This window comes from Labeo rohita, chromosome 10, assembly GCF_022985175.1.
Source record: "Labeo rohita strain BAU-BD-2019 chromosome 10, IGBB_LRoh.1.0, whole genome shotgun sequence".
NCBI lineage: Eukaryota > Metazoa > Chordata > Actinopteri > Cypriniformes > Cyprinidae > Labeo > Labeo rohita.
The window spans coordinates 18,743,454-18,762,394 of record NC_066878.1 but is presented as its reverse complement, the minus strand read 5'-3'; the positions used below and the strand labels follow the sequence as shown (position 1 = coordinate 18,762,394).

The 18,941-nt window shown below is 35.8% G+C and overlaps 1 protein-coding gene across 2 annotated transcripts; it reads left to right on the top strand.

Annotated features, from left to right (window-relative positions):
- Positions 1-1,799: 1,799 nt before the first annotated feature.
- antxr2b (ANTXR cell adhesion molecule 2b) lies at positions 1,800-17,723 on the top strand. Of its 2 annotated transcripts, XM_051121007.1 has the most exons (19): positions 1,801-1,966; positions 2,052-2,241; positions 2,524-2,595; positions 3,007-3,078; positions 3,189-3,270; positions 3,349-3,453; positions 6,339-6,407; positions 6,972-7,052; positions 7,137-7,197; positions 9,207-9,305; positions 9,615-9,684; positions 10,116-10,194; positions 11,996-12,091; positions 12,184-12,234; positions 12,308-12,403; positions 12,485-12,658; positions 12,777-12,857; positions 17,258-17,324; positions 17,398-17,723. In XM_051121007.1, the coding sequence occupies exons 2-18, from the start codon at positions 2,096-2,098 to the stop codon at positions 17,294-17,296; spliced, it is 1,473 nt and encodes a 490-aa protein (XP_050976964.1). In that variant the 5' UTR covers positions 1,801-1,966; positions 2,052-2,095; the 3' UTR covers positions 17,297-17,324; positions 17,398-17,723. The 2 variants fall into 2 exon arrangements, with proteins under 2 accessions (XP_050976963.1, XP_050976964.1); XM_051121006.1 differs by having other exon boundaries at positions 1,800-2,241.
- Positions 17,724-18,941: the final 1,218 nt, after the last annotated feature.

Sequence of the window (18,941 nt, the reverse complement as noted above, 5' to 3'; positions counted from 1 at the left end):
AAAGGAGAAGTCCACTTCCAGAACAACAATTTACAAATAATTTACTCACCCCCTTGTCATCCAAGATGTTTATGTCTTTCTTTCTTCAGTCGTAAAGAAATTATGTTTTTTGAGGAAAACATTTCAGCATTTTTCTTCATATCATGGACTGATATGGTGTCCCGAGTTTGTACTTCCAAAATACAGTTTAAATGCGGCTTCAAACAACCCCAAATGTGGTTGTAAATGATCCCAGCCGAGAAAGAAGGGTCTTCATTAGCAAAACGATTGGTTATTTTCATAAAAAAATAATACAATTTATATACTTTTTAATGTCAAGCGTTCGTCTTGTCTTGCGTCTGGACTATTTTTGTTCCGGTTCATGACAGTTAGGGTATGTCGAAAAACTCCCATCTCATGTTCTCCCTTAACTTCAAAATCGTCCTATATCGCTGTTTTACCTTTTTTGTTAAGGGTGTTTGATCTTCTTTGCATGTTCACTTTGCAAAAACTGGGTCGGTACTTCTGCAGTGATGTAGGATGATTTTGAAATGATTTTTGAAGTTGAGGGAGAAAATATGATTGGAGTTTTTCGTCTTGAGTCAGAATACACAGAGTTCATGGAGAGTAAGACAAGTCGAGCATTTGAGATTAAAACGTATTTAAATTGTATTTTTTAAATGAAAATAACCGATCGTTTCGCTAGATAAGACTCTTCTTCCTCAACTGGGATCGTTTACAACTGCATTTGGGATCGTTTGAAGCCGCATTTAAACTACATTTTGGAAGTTCAAACTCAGGGCACCATATCAGTCCATTATATGGAGAAAAAATGCTGAAATGTTTTCCTCAAAAAACATAATTTCTTCACGACTGAAGAAAGAAAGAAATGAACATCTTGGATGACAAGGGGGTGAGTACATTATATATGAATCTTTGTTTTGGAAGTGGACTTCTCCTTTAAATTATCTGGAAAACACGCTTTTGCATTATTTAAAAACATTTTTCTGGTTAATTTTCAAATGAACTATTTATTGTTTCTGATCTATAATTTTGGATGTGCCATTCAAAAATATATTTTTGGATTTTTTCAAGTGTTTAATACTGCATGTTTCACACCTGTGTTTTATTTTATTTTATTTTGTGATTTTATTAATGTGTGGTCATACACAGCAAACACTTTTTATATAAAATATAATAAAATAACAATAAAATATAATGTAAAAGATTATAACAATCAGTATATTCTGGAGTTGATGACAACAATGTTAGTCTGATACAACTTAAAAGTTATTCAAGTACTTAATGTTTTGTTCTTGGAAAAAATAAGTTCTACTTTAAATGTAAACAGAAATTGTGATGTTCTGAGAAAAAAGCACATTATTAATCTAGTATCCACCTATTTCTTCAATGCCACTACAAACCATTGTCTTTATAATTAAAATAATACATTAAATTATATGGTAAAACACCAATTTGCAATATCAAGCAGAAAAACAAATTGTTTTGTACAGCTAAAAATAGCTGGACGCGGATGAGACCTGAAGCCAGACCCATAAAATTTACACATGGCTGTTTTCGTATTCAGTTTCAATGCAGTGTATTACAGTTCCGAACATTTAATTTGTTTGTAGTGTTTTTACCTGAATGACTTCTCTGAAAACGTTTCAAAAGTTTCAAAGCTCAATAGGAACTTATTGTTTTTATGCCTTTAACTTCGTATGTATTTTATCGTGCTCTCTTGTGTCTCAACAAACTACCCTTGCTCTTTTTGTGACAAGATCACACGCTGTTGTGTAAGGAGCGCATCTGCACATTCAGCGCATGCGCAGTGAATCATGTGTTCATGTGCGGCGTAAACCGGACCCGCTTTGAATAAAAAAGAAAAACTTCACGGAACTGAATGAATCTGGAGGAGATGGATATTTGAAAACGGAAGAAAACGAATAAAAGCTCTTGACGACCGCAGCAGGAGTGGCTTTTGAAGGTAGTTTTATTGTTTGGTTGTGCGCGTCCTGTCATACAGTAAAATAACTGCGCGCTCCGTCCATGCGCGTCAACTGCATTTCTAGCACTGGATTTGACGGGTTCCCATAACAACAACAACGTGCAGCACATGATAGGAATGAGAGGAGACAGCGATCATGCCAGTAAAGCCACTTGGGTCCTCCAACTTTTCTGCATCTCGCTCCTGACTTCATTTGGGAAGGGAGACGATGAGTCCTGCCACGGAGCCTTTGATTTATACTTTGTGTTGGATCGGTGAGTTTGACAGAGTTTCATTGGCTGTGATGTCTATATGTTTTATAGACGGTGTGTTTATGAAACGTACAAACACATGCCCGCACCCATCTCTCTTTTGCTCTATCTTTCTTTCGGCTGACTGAAATATTATCAATAAAAATAATAACTCCAGTGAGCTCATTATTAGTCCTGGTATTTTTAGGTAGCCCAGAGTTTTTTTTTTTTTTTCTACATAGCTCTCAGGGGCCCTTATATGGCCCTGTTTATCTTTTAAAGCACTAATGTTCACCATCATTCTAGGTCAGGCAGTGTGTCTGACAACTGGATGGAGATCTATGGATTTGTGGAACAACTGACTAATCGGTTTGTAAGGTAAGAAACTAAGTTAAAAGTTGCTTTTTATAACAAACTAACAAAATACAAAAGCTATTGAATGGGATAGCATTTCAGCACTGCCACACTCGACGTTTTGCCTGGTACAAACCACTTGTCTGAGCCTCAAATGCTTGCACATGTGTGCAACTAAAAATAAGATTAATTTTAGATTACTATGTTTAACTTAAGATGTGTGTTTGGATTAGTGTGTGGTATGGTGACCTAGTTAATGCAAGTTTGGGCACAATGGTCAACCTCAAATTGTGTCTTGGTAGTAATTTACACCAATCACTGCACTGTTATAAACTCACATATCAGATTATTTCAGAAAACATATGATTTTTCAAACCCACTCAGAGAGTAAATTTGATTTTACAATTCATGACTGAATATTTCTACTTCCTATAGCCCAAAAATGAGGGTGTCCTTCATCGTCTTTTCCTCTAGTGCAGAAGTAGTCTTGCCTCTCACTGGAGACAGGTAGGATTTTATTCAATACTGTGAGTCGTACCATAGTATTGTTAGTATAAATCCAACTGCACCTCAGATGAACAAAAGCATAAACCTGATGTTTTTGCCTGGGTGTTTAGGGCAGCTATTGATAATGGTCTGCAAAGTTTGAACAAGATCATACCTGCTGGTGATACCTATATGCATGAGGGGTTAAAAAAGGTAAAGTAGCTTCACATCGAAAGCATATGTTGCATCTTTTTTGTATGTCAGAGATCATAATAAATATAAACATTTTAGGTAATAGAACAAATGACTGCCCAGGGTGCAAGAGCATCCAGCATCATTATTGCACTGACTGATGGAAAGCTGGAGGTTTATCCATATGACCTTGCTGTGAAAGAGGTTAGGCGCTAAACAACATTTGAAATATTAATGTATTATGCATTTATTACATTGAAACTGTTACATGTTTGAACCGAAATAAAATCAGTATGTTAAGATATTTGTTCACCTTGTTTCACATTACAGTTCTGGGTTTATATTATGTGTTTTTCAGGGCCGATGCCAATACTAATTATTACAGATCAAGTAAACCGATAACCAATATTTTAAACCGATATATGTGTCTGGTGTAAATATGAAAATAAATGTCAAAATTAACAATAAAAAGGGCCCAGACAAAAACTTTCTTGAAAAGCTTTTAAATTATTTTTTCTGCAAATCGGTTTTGAAAATGACTGATACAGATATCCATAAAATGCTTAATATCGGCGCCCATAATCAGCCAGGCTGATAATCAGTCGAACCCTATAGTTTATAATAATATTATGCATATTAAGTATTTGTACCGTAGGAATAAGGCAGACAGAGAATCCACTTGCATGCACAACTTTAATTCAGAAAAGACAAAAACTCAAAAAGACTATCATAAACTTCACATAACAGGCAGGAACATCCAGAGAGCAATACAGGGAAACATGAAACAATGACCAGCAAACTCAAGTGAAAACCGAGCTGTTTAAATACACAGACAAGACAGACAAGCTAAATGAGATAACAAGGAGGCAAGGGCAATTGTCACAGAAACACCTACAGGGGTAATTATAGAAACAAACAAGCAGACTAAGGAAACATGGACTAAATTCAGGAAGTGAAGACAGAAACAACAGGGCAGAAAAGCACTTCAACATAAGAGTCTAAGGACAGACACAAAGCACACATGACAGAGCCCCCCCCTTTAAGGAGCAGATTCCAGATGCTCCTAAAAATGACAAAGTACAGGAATGTGGTAGAACAGAGGTGGAACAGGGGTAGTGACGGAGGGCCAGGTCCATGTGCAGGAAGAGGACCTGGGGACTGCAGGCAGGCAGGATCGATGGAGCAGGGAGCCAGGGTGAAGCAGGCAAAGCAAAGAGCCAGGGAAGAGCATAAGACCACCAAGGTGGAGCAGACAGAACAGGTGACCTTCACGGTGGAATAGAAAGATCAGAAGACTTCCACGGAGGAGCAGAAAACCTCCATGGCGGAGCAGACGGAACAGAAAACCTCCATGATGGAGCAAACGGAGCAGACTTGACTGACTCAGGAAGAGTGGCCATGACTTGACTTGACTCAGGAAGAACAGGAGTATCGTTTTTCTCCTATGCGATTCCCATAGTAAAAGGAGAGCCCCGCAGTTGGAGTGCCAGATCAATGTAAAACTCCAGAGTCCAGTGAGGATCATGGCTCAGATAGGCCACCACGAAAAAATATCATCATGCATACTTTGTCCATACTAGTATACTGTGCTAGCTCAACAAAGTCCGTCACGTAGTCCTCGATGGGCCGATCTCCTTGACGGAGACATATAATTTGTGCTGCTGGATTCATTGTTGGCTGGTCATTCTGTAACGTAGGCATGAGGCAGACAGAAAATCCACTTGCATGCACAACTTTAATTCAGAGAACACAAAAACTCAAAGACTATCATAAACTTCACATAACAGGCAGGAACATTCAAAGAGCAATACAGGGAAACATGAAACAAGGACCAGCAAACTCGAGTGAAAACCGAGCTGTTTAAATACACAGACAGACAAGCTAAACGAGATAAAAAGGAGGCGTGGGCAATTGTCATAGAAACACCTACAGGGATAACTATAGAAACAAACAAGCAGACTAAGGAAACATGGACTAAATTCAGGAAGTGAAGACAGAAACAACAGGGCAGAAAAACACTTCAACATAAGAGTCTAAGGACAGACACAAAGCATACATGACAGTATTAATAAAATGTTTAATGAATTCCCCATATTAGGGGTTGACCGATATGTGTTTTTCAGGGCTGATGCCGATACTGATTATTACAGATCAAGTAGACTGATAACCAATATTCTAAACCAATATATATGTCTGGTGTAAAAATAAAAGTTAATGTCAAAATTAAGAATAAATAGGGTCCTAACCGATACCGATAACTATAAAAATTCTTAATATCGGTGCCGATAATCAGCCAGGCCGATAATCGGTCAAATCCTAGGTTATATTAATATTAAGCATATTAAATATTAATAAAATGTTTATTGAATTCCCCATATTAGGAGTTGACGGATAAGTGTTTTTCAGGGCTGGTGCCGATACTGATTATTACAGATCAAGTAGACCGATAACCAATATTTTAAACCGATATATATTTCTGGTGTAAAAATAAAAATTAATGTAAAATTTAAGAATAAAAAGGGTCCTAACAAAAACTTTCTTGAAATGCATTTAAATTATTTTATCTGCAAATTGGTTTTGAAAATGACCGATACAGATAACCATAAAAATTCTTAATATCGGTGTCGATAATCAGCCAGGCCGATAATCGGTGGAATCCTAGGTTATATTAATATTATGCGTATTAAGTATTAATAAAATATTTATTGAATTCCCCATATTAGGGGGCGACTGATATGTGTTTTTCAGGGCCGTTGCCGATACTGATTATTACAGATCAAGTAGACCGATAACCAATATTTTGAACCGATATATATATGTCTGGTGTAAAAATAAAAATGAATGTCAAAATTAAGAATAAAAAGAGCCCAGACAAAAACTTTCTTGAAAAGCTTTTAAATTATTTTATCTGCAAATGGGTTTTAAAAATGACCGATACCGATAACCATAAAAATACTTAATATTGGTGTCAATAATAGGCCAAGCTAATAATTGGTTGATCTCTAGTTTATAATTTAGAATATTATGCATATTAATTATTAATAAAATATGTAATAAATTGTTTAATGAATTCCCCATTTGTGTCTCAGGCTGATCAGGCGAGACACTATGGTGCACGGGTATATTGTGTTGGCGTGAAGGACTTTGATGCAAACCAGGTAAGACTTTTCAGCAGAGAGACGGAACCTGCTGTAGCCTAAATATTAAAGATGTACAATTTTCATCTATTGGATAATAAAATGGACCAAAAATCCAGTAGACTTACATTCTACATTATATCTAGAGACTACAATATCATATAAATGTGGGAGTGAACTCTTTTGACTTAGATCATTAAGCAGTTTTCTTCAGAAAATGTAAAAAATCTAATTTCTAACATTCTGTTTTGTCTGAATCTATTCATGAGTTGTTGGTGCATCACTGTCATAAGAATGTTGTTGTCATGACAATATTGTTTTTTTCATGTGTATTAGTAACATCATTAATGTAACAGAGACATCGTTTATATTGACGTTGCTGGATGAGTTGTCCGGGCAGGATGCTGAAAGTAATTGCATTCTGCAGAGCACGTATCCGGCCCATTGCATTAGCAAGACATTGATTCTGGCTTGGGAAACGGTAGCAAGATTGCTTTAAGATTTGCCAGCTACAGCGATGTGAGATTCTAAAAAAAAGAAAACTAATTTCTGACATGATATGGCAGTTTTAATATGTTTTCATAGCTTAAAGATATTGCAGACAGCAAAGATCAAGTGTTTCCTGTTGTGGATGGATTCCAGGCCCTCAAAAACATTGTAAATTCGGTGAGGTTTAGCACAAACAATGACTGCTTTTCTTACATGTGGTTTGTATGCTGCCTTCTAATTGACTTTTATTTATGTTGACAGATTTTAAAGAAATCCTGCATAGAGATTTTTAACCTTGAGCCCTCCAGCATTTGCGTGAATGGTATGTCTAAGACCACATTTACATTGAATGGTTCAAGTGACCCAATTCCTATTTTTTCCTTCCATGTGGCACAGATCGAATTTGATCCACGAATGTGTAAGCAGGAAAAAAGCACATGGATTGCGATATTCGTTGAAATAAATCAGATATGAATCAGATACATGTATTTGCATCTGGCATGTAAGCAGAAAGATTGGATATTCCAGGGTTGCCAGGTCTGCGAAACAAAACCCAACTGCTATTTTATGCACACATGAGGTGTTTTTTCAGGCATTTCGAAAAATGAATATTTCTCAAAACTGCCATGGACACATTTTTTCGCATTTACAGGTCACCTGGTATGTGTAAAAGTCACATGAGCAGTCTTTAATGTACTGTAACGTCCGAGAAACACCTCATATATGTGGCCACTCTCAAGTATAAGGGCCTTTCATTGCCATTAATGCTTGGATAACCAATTATTTACACTGCAATGCTTGTGTAATATATGCTTGTGTTTATACCAACCGCGTTGTGGCACGTTCCAGAAGCACCCCAGAAGCGACTATCTGTGCTGCTTTGCTGAAGATACACATCTACGTCTCCTTCTATTAAAAATAATGGCTAGTGCAATGATTGCGATATACAAAAACCTACCAACATCGGTTTGGATATTCCCCAATCAATGCAAGTCGTACATAATTGAAAAAGCAACAGTAGCTGCATTTGCATTACATATTTGTGCACAACTTTTGCAATATTTTATAAATATCAATATAGAAACTATTGCAAAATGACGGCGTTTCCATTAACCAATGTTACGTGACTAAAACAATTTTTCCATCTCACGTTAAGTCATGACGACGGATGTTGGTAGGTTTACGTCTATCACAGCCGTAATGTGCTGTAGACATGTGCAGTATAAATAAGGTGTTATCCAAGCATTAATGTCAAGAAAAGGCCTTTATTCTCAAAAGCGGCCATGTATGAGGTGTTTCTTGGAGGTTATAGGACATTAAAGAATGATCGTGTGACTTTTACGTACGCCTGGTATCTTGGTTTCCACTGTAGTCTTGCAAAACATTCCTTTTTCGCATTGCCTGAAAAATCACCTCATGCAAACATAAAAACTTTTTTGCAACATATGGGAGTTGTGAATTTGGCATGTTTCCATTAAGTGTATTTTCGATTTGCGCAATTTGAAGGGTAATGGAAACGCTAGTGGCGACTGATGTCGGCTCTTTCTTGGCCAGTGTTACCAAGTCTGCAGCTTTCCTGCAGAAGCATGCTAATTTTACACTGTTGTCGTGGGTTGTTTTTTAGTTTGCATGTTAATGCGATCTTCTCCTCAGAAGGCGATTTTCAAGGGAGAGGACCCCAGACATAGGAGAAAACCCAACGTTATTTTTGGACTAGTTTTAATTAGCAATTAGTCTGGGTTTATTTTGCAGACGTGGCAACCCTGTTTCCAGGGCAATGTCTAACTTGGGTTGTTTTGCCAAGGTGTATAGCATAAATGCAGATTCTGCAGACCTGGCAACGTATAGCATAAACTCAGATTTCACAGACCTGGCAACCCTGTTTTCAGATCAGTGTCCAACTTGGGTTGTTTCGCCAAGCGTATAGCATAAAGGCGACTGACGTAGACTGTTTTTCTGGGTAGTGTTGCCAAGTCTGCAGTTTTCCTGCAGGAATGGCCTACTTGCACACAGTTGCTGTGGGTTGTTTTTTAGTTTGCATGTTAAAGCAATCTTCTCCTGCCCCCAAAAGGTGATTTTTAAGAGAGAGGACCCCAATGTAGGAGAAAACTCTGTTAGTTTTGGACTAGTTTTGAATAGCAATTGGGCCGGGTTTGTTTTGCAGACCTGGCAACCCTGTTTCCAGTTCGTTGTCTAAGTTGTTTCACTAAGCATATAGCATAAAGGCAGTTTGTCAAAAAAACTGGGTCGAGTCAACAAATTGGAATCACCTGATTTTATCCTTTTGAACTCACGATCATGACTAATTTCAGTGTAAACACTGTGTTTTAGAAACTTTCAACATTGTTTTGCGAGGAAGGGGATTCACGCAGGGAAGAACCTCAGAAGGTGTGGTCTGCACATTATCTGTCAATCAACAAGATCCTTACAGTAAGCCATTCAATGCATTCCTTCTATTATAAAACATAACCAGATGTTCTATCCACAAACATATGCCTTACAAAACATGACATATAATTCACCTCCCCATTCAGCAAATGAAAAAGTACCACAGTAAGCCACAATGTTATTATTTTTTGCTAGCAAGAGAGATCCTAAACTCTGCATGGCCTCGAGAGGCTCTTGCTCTTTTTACCCGATGGGAAGTTTCATGCAGCCACATCCTTAAATAAGGCCTCTGTGTTTCAGCCTGTATTTGGCATTTTACAACAATCTCATGCTGCTCTCTCTTCCTTGTAGACGAGAAGCCGAGTGCAGTGAAGGATAATTACGTGTTGTGTCCAGCTCCAGTGTTGACCGAGGTTGGACAGTAAGTGGCATTGGACCAGTTCCTGATGGAGAACAGTGGCTCTCCATTCAGAGCCACAGCTGTTACATGCCGACATGCAAAGGGAACGAGTTCATCATCTTTTCCCGGGGGTTTTTATCGCAGTTTCTGTTTATAGCTTAGCTAACAGACAACTGATAAGGAGCAGGCTCAGTGCAGGGCTGAAACAAAGCAGCATGTGTGACAGCAGAGCATTTTTGTTTGCCGTGGTGCGCTGCCTTGAAGAGACATGCCAAATGAGGCACCGCTTTTCGTCATGGCCAAGTTTGTTTTAAACAGATGAAAGAGACTTTTCAAGAGACATTCGTCTTGTTGTTTTAAAAACAATACTTTAGCACAGCACTATTGGTCTGATGAACTGTGCTCCACCTCTGGCATTTAATCGTACTAACGGACTTTCCCTCTCTCAACAGCTCCCTCGAAGTGCTCATTAGTCTGAATAATGGCCAGTCTTTCATTTCAAGTCCAATTACAATATATGCCACCACATGTGTAAGTACACAATACATTTTTGTGGTCCCACTTTATATTAGGTGGCCTACTATGTACTTACATTTAAATTCATCATTTGATACAATCAACTTATCATGCAGGTTTTTACATTGTACTTATATTTATAAGTATATAAAGATAATTACATATGTAATGAATTTCTGTAATTACATTTATAATTGCACTGTTGACCCATCCCTTACATTTTAACCCACCCTTAAACCTACCCATACCACTAAACAGTCTCTAACCTTACTCGTATCCCACCTCAGTAGCAATAAAAGTGTTTTGCAATATGATGTGAATGCAATAAGTACATTGTACTTTTTTTAATGTAAGTATATAGTAGTTAAGGGCATCTAATATAAAGTGGGACCTTTTTTTAACAAACCAACTAAGATCACTATAGTACACATACAAACCTACGTAGATTTAGCCAAAAAGTTCAGTAAATATGACAATAAATAGCTTTGTTATAGAAAAAGAATTAAACCAAAGTAGTTGGTTATTTCATGCTCTCTTGAAACATTGGGTTGTAATACAGTGTCAGTGTTATTTTAGCTTTTAGATATATATATATATATATACTGTTATTGTTTTTTTGTAATATTTCAGCATTTATGGTTTATTTTTCATTTAATTTTAAGTTATGCATTATCTTTTATTAATCTCTAATTTTATTATTTTTTTTAAATTTCAGTTTAAGTAATTTTAGTATTTAAAGTTATTTTATAAATGTTGGTTGCCAACATTTCTAATTTTTGTTAGTTTTTCTCATGTATTTTTTTTTTATTTCATATATATATTTCAATAATAATTGAATAATAAAGTATGAATAAATAATTGATAAATCAGTAAATAATTGAAATATATTTATTTATTTATTTCAATTATTATTTGTGACCCTGGACCACAAAACCAATTGAAATATATATGAATAAGTAATTGATAAATCAATAAATAATTAAAATCTATATATATAATTATTATTTGTGAACCGTGAACCTGGACCACAAAACCAGTTGTAAGTAGCACAGATATTTTTTTAGCAATAGCCAACAATACATTGTATGGGTCAAAATTATTATTTTATGTCAAAAATCCTTAGGATATTAAGTAAGGATCTTGTTTCATAAAGATATTTTGTAAATTTCCTACCGTAAATTTATCAAAACTAAATTTTTGATTAGTAATATGCATTGCTAAGAACTTCATTTGGACATCTTTAAAGGTGATTTTCTCAATATTTTGATTTTTTTTTTTAGCACCCTCAGATTCCAGATTTTCAAATATCTTGGGCAAATATTGTCCTAGCCAAACAAACCATACAGCAATGGGAAGCTTATTTATTCAGCTAAAAAAACAAAAAAAACCTAACCCTTATGACTGGTTTTGTGATCCAGGGTCACATTTATATTTATTATTTATATATGAATAAATAATTTATATATACATACATATATATATATATATTTTTTTTTAATATGAATATTTTAAAATGTATTTTTTCTGTGATGCAAAACTGAATTTTCAGCATCATTACCTTCAGAAATCATTCTAATATGATTTGCTGCTCAGTAAACATTTCTGATTATCAATGTTGAAAACATTTTTTTCAAAATTCTTTGTTGAAAAGGATGTACAAAAGGACAGCATTTAGCTGAAATAGAAAGCTTTTTTAATACTTTATCTTTACTGTCACTTTTGACCAGTTTAATGCATCCTTTCTGAATAAACTTAATTGTACACAACATTTGCACACAACGTTTATGATTATAACTCAAACATTTTTTCTTTATAGTCTGATGGGATAGTGATAGTCATCGTCATCCTGGTGCTGTTGGTGTTGTTGGGTTTACTTGTGCTTTGGTGGTTCTGGCCTCTCTGCTGCACTGTGGTGAGTGCTACAGATACATGTCTAATGTTATTTTCCACAAATGTGAATAATGAAATATTACTAATAATAAAGACTGACTCTTTATATGACAGGTAATCAGAGATCCACCCCCATCTCGCCCTCCGCCTCCTTGTCCAATACCTGTAGGTACAGTACACTGGGGCTTAAATTTGCAGAACTGCCCATTTCTTATAATGCATGGTATGTATCTTACAGGAACCTGAGGAAGATCCTCTACCAAAGAAGAAATGGCCTACAGTGGATGCGTCTTATTATGGTGGCAGAGGGCCTGGTGGCATTACACGCATGGAGGTAACTCACCAATCCAAAGCAATCCAAAAGAACAGAAAACAAATGTTCTATAGATATAATTTAAGCTTACAACATCCACAGGTTCGCTGGGGTGAAAAGGGCTCTACGGAGGAAGGGGCGCGGTTAGCGAAAGCCAAAAATGCTGTGGTCAAAATGCCAGAGGAGGAGTTTGAAGAACCTATAAAAAGACCCCCACCCAGACCACCACCGATATATCAGGCCCCAGCCCCAGACAAATGGTACACGCCCATTAAAGTAAGTATACACATTGTCAGCACATTGGCTTTTCATTGTTGAATGACTGTGGTAATGTATGTATTTTAAAAATGCTGTTGTGCTTGTGTGTTTTTTTCTGTGATGTGAATGTTTTTAGGGGCGTTTTGATGCTCTGTTAGCATTGCTGCGTAGACAATACGACAGGGTTGCTATCATGAGACCCACAACAAATGACAAGGTATGGTTGCTTTGGTTTATGCAAATCTGTATATTATAAATAAGAAGAAAGTAGCTTCTGTTACCTAAAACAGAGTGTCTGTTTACACTGAGTGCAAATAGCCTGCTTTGTTGGCAGAGGCTACTTACACTAGCTCCGCCCACCAACGTGTGATTGGGCTAGACAGTATTACAAAAGATGGCTGTCAATGCACAGCTCCAATGGTGTAAATGTGAAAAGTGCACAATACGACCTGAGTTCGAATCCGCTTTTTGTCGAACTCATTCTTCTGTCTTTTCCCGTCTCATATCACATTGGCAAAACATTTATTTTCAATAAAAAAGAATGAGAAAAAATTTAAAGTTTAAATTAAAGTATCGGGTAAGGTTAGGGTAGGTGTAGGGTGGGCTTTATTGTCTCAATAAGGCAGCATCCATTTAATACTTTTAATAAAAATTATAATTTACACTTACTACATTATTATTGCATACTGCTTTATCATGTACTACAATACTGAGGTGCAGATATTTGCCACTATTTGCAATAAGTAGTATAAATAGCAGAAAATACTATTAAATACTATTTTCACTTAGTGTAAACAGAATCCATTCTAATACTAATCCATCCATACAAATACTGGTTTTGCATGTTGTAGATCTGACATATAGAGATATAACTGAAATGGAACTGAAATGAAAACCTTATAAATGATCATTTGGAGCAAATATGTGTTGTACAAATAGGACTCCACCTATAAAGACATCACTGTAGACTCAATTCTCTATCAGTTTCAATAAAATTTGGTGTATGTTGCTAAGCTAATAGCTTGAGACTATAACATGCATAAAAATACACAAGGGTCATTCCACAAATTCTTTGCCTTTTGCATCCTTAAAAAATAATCAAGCATAGATTTAATATAACAACCAATAAATGTGCAATTTAAAAACTGTGCCGCCAACTTTGATTCGAGCGGATAAATGGTCCGAGTGGCGCGCTTTGACTGGCTTTTTTTTCTTCCACCTTTGTCGCATAAACATTGTATCGAACATTTATTGAACTCTTGGTATCTTTTTGAGAAAATTCATATTGCACGATAATTATCTTTATCAATTTATCGTCCAGCCCTACCATACAGTCATTCACCCTTGCAATTCTGTCAGAAAATGCAACACTTCTCTCAGAAAATTGTTCCAATTGCAAATGTTTTGGTATTCACATGCTTATTGTTTTTGTTTGCACTGCAACAACAAAAAAACAGAGAAGTCAAACTTGACAAAATTTCACACAGAACTCAAAAATGGACTGGACAAAATTATCACCTCGTCAAAATTATAAGAAATAATTGGTTTTCAAGCATGTGATGCTCCTGTAATTTGTATTTAGACACACCTGTGGCAAGTAACAGGTGTGGGCAAGAGTTAAAATGGAGAAAAGTTGAAGTGTAAAGAGCTGTCTGTGGATTTGAGAGAAAAAATTAATCAAATAAATTATCTCCAGAGATCTTAATGTTCCTGTGTCCACTGTGCACAATATCATCATGAGGTTTACAGACCATGGCACTGTAGCTAACCTCCCTGGACGTGGAAGGAAGAGCAAAATTAATGAAAAATTACAACAAATGATTGTTTGAATGGTTGATAAAGAAGCCCGATTAACTTCCAAACAAATTCAAGCTGATCTGCAGACACAGAGTACAACAGTGTCAGCTCACACTATCCGTCGCCATCGGAATGAAAAGGGACGCTATGGTAGGAGACCCAGGAGGACACCACTGCTGACACAAAGGCATAAAAAAGCAAGACTGGAGTTTGCCAAAATGTATGTGACAAAACCACAATCCTTCTGGGAGACATTACTGTGGCCAGATGAGACAAAAGTAAAGCTTTTTGATAAAGCACTTAACGGTACTGTTTACAGAAAAATAAATGAGGCTCAAAGATGTTTTGGGTTGCTTTGCTGCTTTTGGCACTGGATGCCTTGACTGTGTGAACAGTATCATGAAATCTGATGATCATCAAAGAATTTTGGGCCACAATGTAGTGGCCGGTGCCAGAAAGCTGCGTCTCCACCAGAAGTCATGGGTCTTCCAGCAGGACAATGACCCGAAACACACTTCAAAAATCACTCAGAAATGGTTACAAACAAAGCGCTGGAGAGTTCTGAAATGGCCAGCAATGAGTCCAGATCTGAATCCCAACACCTGTGGAGAGATCTCAAAACAGCAGTTGGGAGAAGACATCCTTCAAATCTGAATAGCCTGGAGCACTTTGCGAAAGAAGAGTGGACCAAAATCCCAGGTGTAAGAAACACATTCATGGTTACAGGAAGCGATTGATTTCAGTTATTTTTTCCAAAGGGGGTGCTATCAAATATTAAGTTAAGGGTGCCAATAATTTTGTCCAGTGCATTTTTTGAGTTCTGTGTGGAATTGTATCAGATTTGACTTTTCTTCTCTGTTTATTTGTGTTGTTCCAATGCAAACAAAGAAAAAATAAACATGTGAGTACCAAAACATTTGAAACGGCAACAATTTTCTGAGAGAAGGGTTGCATTTTCTGACAGAATTGCAAGGGTGCTGATATTTTTGGCCATGATGTAGGTACAGTATATGTCTCTTGAAAACTCTGGCATTAATTACTCACCCTCATGTCGTTTCAAACCCGTAAGACCTTCATTTATCTTCAGAACACAGAGATTTTTTTGATGAAATCCAAGAGCTTTCTGACCCTGCATAGACAGCAACACAACTACCACGTTCAAGATTCAAAAAGGCAAAGACTGACACAAAAGACAAGAAATTGATGACTAATGTCATTATTTTAGTTTTCTTTGCTGACAAAAAGTATTCTCATAGCTTAATAACATTAAGGTTGAACCACTGATGTAACATGGACTATTTTAATGATGTCCTTACTACCTTTCTGGGCCTTAAATATGGTAGTTGCTGTCTATGCAGGGTCAGAAATCTCACAGATGTCATCAAAAAAATCTTAATTTGTGTTCAGAAGATGAAAGAAGGCCTTACAGGTTTGGAACGACAAGAGGGTTTAGTAATTAATGACGGAATTTTCATTTTCAAGTAAACTATCCCTTTAAAACGCTGCTTAGGCTGTACAACAGAGCCATTGTGTTGCTCATGCAACCGCTTAGTTCAGTCCCTCATTTTGTCTGTTGAAAAGGCTCATTAGCTCTAATAAACTGCACAAACGAAGCTGACAGTCCTGTCACAGACAGACTAGATCACACTCTCGTCTTACATCTCGTTATAGTGGTACGTCTGTGTGCAGAGCTCCGACTGGTCATGAACTGACCCTCAAACACACCCTCATCAGAAAGGAGTCATCACTGTTACACTCATTAGGTTGACCTGACTGTCAGAGTTCAAGTTGTCATTGATGTGTCCCTCGTCTGACACTTCGCTACCAAGAGTGACCTCTGACCTCGCACTGATTGCACTGTCACACTTAGTTTGCATTTAACTGAACGTCCTTCTAGGGCACAATGAGAATACTGTTGAAGTGTTTGACTATGGGCGGTAGCAGATCTTTGCACAAATACTGCTTTCATTTTCTTACTGAAAATTCCTAAAGTCGTTTTTTCTTAAAAGACAAGAAAAAGATCAGATAATAATGAATATATGGAAATAATAATCATGGAAACCGTAATATGTCTTCACATTTTGCTCATATTGTCTTTGTGAGTTTGATTTAAGGCCTGTTCATATTAAGTTTGATAACTAAAATGCTTCAATTATTCTTTTTTTCTTAAAAGACAGTGGCAGGATTTTCATGGACAAGCAACACTCTTTTTTTAAGAAAATGTAAAAATATTTCTGAATTAAATGTTCTTGTGTATGTTTTTTCACACCAAACATTCAGACTTGCTGTAAATAGAGCTTAAATATTAATACTGGTACCTGTTCTACATTCATCGTACCAGATCTGTCCAAACAAGGTTTGTCAAACATTAGTGTTGCTTGATCAACCTAACTGACCTCCATCGTTTCTGCTTCCTACCACCAATTAAAATCAAACCTCCTCTCCATTGAACTCAATTACTCCAAATTATCGTACATGTCAACATGACAAAAATATTGTCAAAACTATTCTATTTTACCATATGAGTTGCATTAAAAAAACATTCAGTGCTTGAGTACTGAGTTAATGTGATATGGACTAGTCAGTGAATGGTGGATGAAAGATCTTTCACCAGTCTCAAAATGAGGGCATAGCTAGTAACATGAGGCAGAGATATTAGGGGATTTGATTTGGCGTATTTCACATTTATAAGAGATAATGGGGTAAAGAGATTGTGGAGATGAGTGCGATCGTAAGAGGGGGTGGTGAGATCGTCTGTCCTCCATTATGGATCTGTAATATTGAGTAAGATCCTGCTTTTGTTGGGTTTTTGTCTTTCAGGGGCGCTGCATTAAATTCACCCGAGTTCAAAGTCACTGACCGAACACGACGTGTCCTTTACTTTAAAGTAAGTTCTCATCAGTTTTAAGATACTATTTGGAAACTTTTTGGAAATTCACAATATAAATCTCCCTTTTCAGGTACGTTCAGACAAAAAGGATTGGAGGATCCACAGCTGTATGGACACTGTGTGCAAAGTTGTACTTCTGAATTAAAACCTTTAAATTTTATTTTTACATGTATAAATCTATCCTGCTGACTTTTCCGCATGCCTATGAATATTGTTGAATTCACTACTTTTATAACGATTAATTTTTAAAGGTTTTCTAGTTACATATCAATACGGTGCCTTCTTGTGAGTGTATTATGAAAGGGCTTGTCAAGGAAAGAAAATGTAAATTATTATTTTTATTTTCAGAATTGTTTCTTTCATTATTATTAGCAAAGATGTCAATTATCTAGTAAATTCATGGAGATTTGTATTTAATTTTTTGTTCTTATATTTATTTATAACAATTCGATTTAATCAGTAGATTACATCTGTGACATTGTTTGTTAATGAAGTAAATGGCATATAAATTCATTAAAATAAATTGTAGTAGTTCTGTTGTTCACTTATAATTTTTATGGAAACTGTAACACATTACAGTTTAAAAAACAGTATCTTTAATATTTACAATAATAATAAAGAAAGAAAGTAATTAAAATGTTTATTCTGAAAGGCTATATTAAATTGATCACAAGTGACAGTAAATACATTTTTAATGCTACAAAAGATAATTGTTGTAATTTTTTCTTTAAGAATACTGAAAGAAATATGTCATGATTTCCACAAAGGTATTAAGCAGCAGAAACTTCATAACTCTATATAAACACTTTCTATTAATACTTATAATAAGAAAAAAAGTTAAGTTCTAATTACAATTAAGCAGCAAATCAGCATATTAGAATAATTTCTGAAGGATCATGTGACACTTTTCAGGTATGTTGAATTTATTAGTGACATTGTGACATTGTTTGTTAATGATGTAAATGGAATATAAATCCATTAAAATAAATTATAGTATGATTTATGATGTAATAAACGATTGTTAGTCTTTGAAATAAAAAATGAGTTGATACAATGACTATCATTCTTGACATGATTCCTCAAATAGACTGATAGAATATGAATACTATAAAGTAGCGAATGTGGTGAAAGATCACAGTTTGGCAGGGATTAGTCTGAAACACAATCAACAGACTGTACAACGTCTGGATATGACAAATTATAATCCTAATCTCTTATATTATGAGAGATTATTTTGCTGAAAAGTAAAAGGGGGACTGAGAATCAGACACGTTATTAATATATATATTTATATATATCTATAAGAAATGTTACTTTTATGTAACGCATTACGTTTTTTAAGTTTGTATATGGGCCATTTTACAGAATTGGTGCAAACTGCTGTCCCACAACCAAAACACATAAAAATCCTTTAAGTATTCAAATCTTAGATGTTTATGAAGATCCCTTTATTATCTACTGAAACCCACAATAATATTTCAAATATCAATATCTTTAAACATATATAAAACCATCATTTAGTGTGTACTTGCATTTGGGAGGTGGCTGTCCTGAATCCTAACTACTAAATTTCAACTTATGAAAATGATATTGAAATAATTTGTAAAATTATGT

Coding starts and splice junctions, on each gene's coding strand:
- antxr2b (XM_051121006.1), top strand. CDS start 2,096: ATGATAGGAATGAGAGGAGACAGCGATCATGCCAGTAAAGCCACTTGG. Junction 10,195..11,995: donor CAATATATGCCACCACATGT/GTAAGTACACAA, acceptor TTTTCTTTATAG/TCTGATGGGATAGTGATAGT. Junction 12,858..17,257: donor GACCCACAACAAATGACAAG/GTATGGTTGCTT, acceptor TTTGTCTTTCAG/GGGCGCTGCATTAAATTCAC.